The following is a 3,015-nucleotide window of genomic DNA, read 5'->3' on the forward strand; positions in this document are numbered from 1 at the left end:
GCGATTACATCTCAGTGCATCTAGGTATTAAGAAAAATTTAGCCAACACCCTTAATCTGACAGAGTTGTTGTTATTATTAGGCGCTAAGACAGTAAGACAGTATCCCCTATCTTCCCATTGCTGCTGGTGTATATTTATGTGCACAGTCGCAGATTAGCAGAGTTATAAATTGTAAGATATCGTGATAGTGTGCATTGATCTCCACATGGTGCACCAATACTGATCTTTCAGGCAGAGAAAAACGCTAAGACCATGTAAACGTATACTTGTAGCTAAACGATTTCTGTTCAGTCCATGCCAGAGAGATTTTGGCTGCCTCTGAATCAGGAATTACGGACAAATGAACAGGAATTAAAACTGACATTCAATCTTGGCTCAAGTTTAGGCCTAATACCCATTAGCACTTGGTAGCAAACGTCTCAGGCTATACATTGGTCTGAACGGTGACTGCCTTGCATATTCTAAAGGATATCGGTTATATGGAAAGGCAAGGTCTAGCCAGTCCTGTATCTTGATATCTGTGTGATGTTTTCTACGTGTATTCATTTGGCAAAAATGTTTATTGAAAGCAACGTAAACTTGATAAAAGATACATTCTAAGCAGGATCAAGAGCCTTGCTCAAGCATCCAATTATAGTTTCCTGGAACTCCTGGGATTCGGCCTATTATCTGGTTGCTAACGTAGAGTCGTAACCCCTGATTCTGACCCACAGTTTGTTTATGCTGAACTGAAGCCCTAGCAAAAGACTATTGCATCCTCCCAGACTATAGATGGCGAAGAAAAGGATGTTAGCACTTAAGATGTTTTTTACTAGACATGTCATTCCATATCCTGTGCATTTCCTCCGGTGAGATCTGGTGCACGGTGACGACTCGGCGGTATCGGCAGAGACTGTAGCTCATCTTCCAGTGGTTAAAGCCACTGTTCTGGATAGGATGGACCCCAAGCTTGCGCAGACACAGCCCCACGTACACGTCCTCCAAGTGAATGAGTCGCGTATGGAGGGAGGTCTTATAGATCAACTCTGCCATGTCACCAGAGAACACGTACCCTGTCCCAGAACAGAAAGGGGGGTATTTGTTCTCAGGGTACACCTCTCTGGACATGTACCACTTACTGCGAGTGTCTCGGATAGGTCCTCCGTTTATGACGTGTCCCGTGAAGAATCGCTGCCTGGGCTGTGCGTTGGGTCTGAGCAGGTTCAGCACAAGGTTGTCCATGTTGACAAATATGTCGCTGTCAGTCTTCATGACGTACTTGGCATTGGGGCAGTACGATGCCACCCAGCGCATTCCCATCAGCGTTTTTAGCGTCAAGTTCTGGTAAGAATCCTTAAAGTCCTCGACGATGATGTCATGGAAGATCTGGCTTTCCTGCTCCACCATCTGATTGAGGACCGGCTCAGGGTTGTGACCAAGCAGGAAGAGCGTGACGATGCGAACGTCGCCGTATGTGCTCTCGTCTCCCCATGTCTCACGGATGGCCTGCCTTGCGTCGAACTCCTTGTGGTTGGTACTGATAAGGATGAGCAGGAAGGGTGGGTTGCCGTCGCATTTCTTCGGCTCATTGATCAGGAACTGGAATGCGTGTGGATTGAGCGTTCGTGTCCGGATGTTGCTGAACGTGACATTTTTCGCCAATCTCGGAGGCTGCTTGCGAATGGGGATGGACATGTGGCCGATGTAGGAGGTGGAGGGCCGGGTGCCGCTGAGGTACCAGAGAGCGCTGGCCCAGCACAGCACCGTGAGCAGGTACAGGCATGACACCTTGGAGATCATATCGCCACGGACCCGCTCACCATAGCTTCCAGTCGGGGAGTTAATTAGAAAGCCTCATTGCTCCAGTATCTTGAATTCTCTCTCTGACCAGCGAGTCAATTCAAAGAATTTAGGCACTATATTAAATAAAACTGTGCTTAAGGCCATGGTGACCTTGACAGTTATATGTCCTTTAAGGCCATGTTATAGTTAGGTCATCAACACCCTGCTTACATGTTGTTGTTCTTAAACATCAATGAGTTATTCAATGAGATTCATCCCATCTGCTGTTCCTCGATCATCTCTGCGGTGTGTCTGTCCCCCGGGGATCAGACAGGCAGAAATGGCTGACAGAGACAAAGGTCTGGATCTTTAAGCTTTTCCGAGAGGTGTACAACTCACTGGCCGGTCGAGCACCTTTCCAATGCAGAACACACCAGCGCTGTGACGCAGCATGCTTTCAGCAATCCGATCCATGGATTCTGGCTTTAGTTCTCTCTATGCATCCTTGTTCTTGGCAACCTCGGAGCCTGCAGGAGGCAGAGAAATAAAGGAACATGCATCATGTTGGTAGAGCGGGCAGAAAACAGAGAAAGAAGAAAGTGCAGTTCTGTATGCAGTGCATGCTTTAATGGGGAATCAATGAAAGCCCGTAGCTCAAATAAACACTTTCTCACAGTTCGCTTTCTCCCTCAGACTTGGACAGGGAGGCAGAGTGATCATATTACCATCTCCTAACATTAAGGATGAAGAAGAAACTCTCATAATGCGTCAGTGGGACTAGATTCAGTATTCACTATTTGGTTTCACTGTGGGTACTGAATAATATGGTTTAAGGTGAATAACTGGATAAAACCAAGAGGATAAAATGTGAGATGCTGCAGGTGCCCATGAAAGATGATATCTCTCTCACTCTCTCTCTCTCTCTCTCTCTCGCTCTTTCTCTCTTTTTCTGTCTGTCTTTCTCAGTTTCTCTTTAATGCAGTTGAGTCGAAGGTCATATGATATAAGATGTAACAGGCAATACACACCCAGGCTTTTTCCATTTCAGAGTGTCTATCTCACTGTCTGTGCATGACGTCTGGAGGGATGAAGTCAGATAAAGCAAGAAATAACTGGATAGAACTCGGATACAACTTATATGGATCTGTGCAGTATGTGGGTATAATATGAATGTATCTTAAAATACACACACACACACACACACTCCTTACACTCTGTCCTTTCTATCTCTCTCACTCTCTCTCTCTTTTGCA

The 3,015-nt window shown here is 46.0% G+C and overlaps 1 protein-coding gene across 1 annotated transcript; it reads right to left on the minus strand.

Annotated features, from left to right (window-relative positions):
* Window positions 1–621: 621 nt before the first annotated feature.
* On the minus strand, window positions 622–1,829 carry b3galt1a (UDP-Gal:betaGlcNAc beta 1,3-galactosyltransferase, polypeptide 1a). The gene has a single exon (XM_053497803.1). The coding sequence runs from the start codon at window positions 1,778–1,780 to the stop codon at window positions 791–793; it is 990 nt and encodes a 329-aa protein (XP_053353778.1). The 5' UTR covers window positions 1,781–1,829; the 3' UTR covers window positions 622–790.
* Between the last annotated feature and the right edge of the window lie 1,186 nt (window positions 1,830–3,015).

Source organism: Clarias gariepinus, chromosome 6 (genome assembly GCF_024256425.1).
Source record: "Clarias gariepinus isolate MV-2021 ecotype Netherlands chromosome 6, CGAR_prim_01v2, whole genome shotgun sequence".
NCBI classification, from domain to species: Eukaryota; Metazoa; Chordata; class Actinopteri; order Siluriformes; family Clariidae; genus Clarias; species Clarias gariepinus.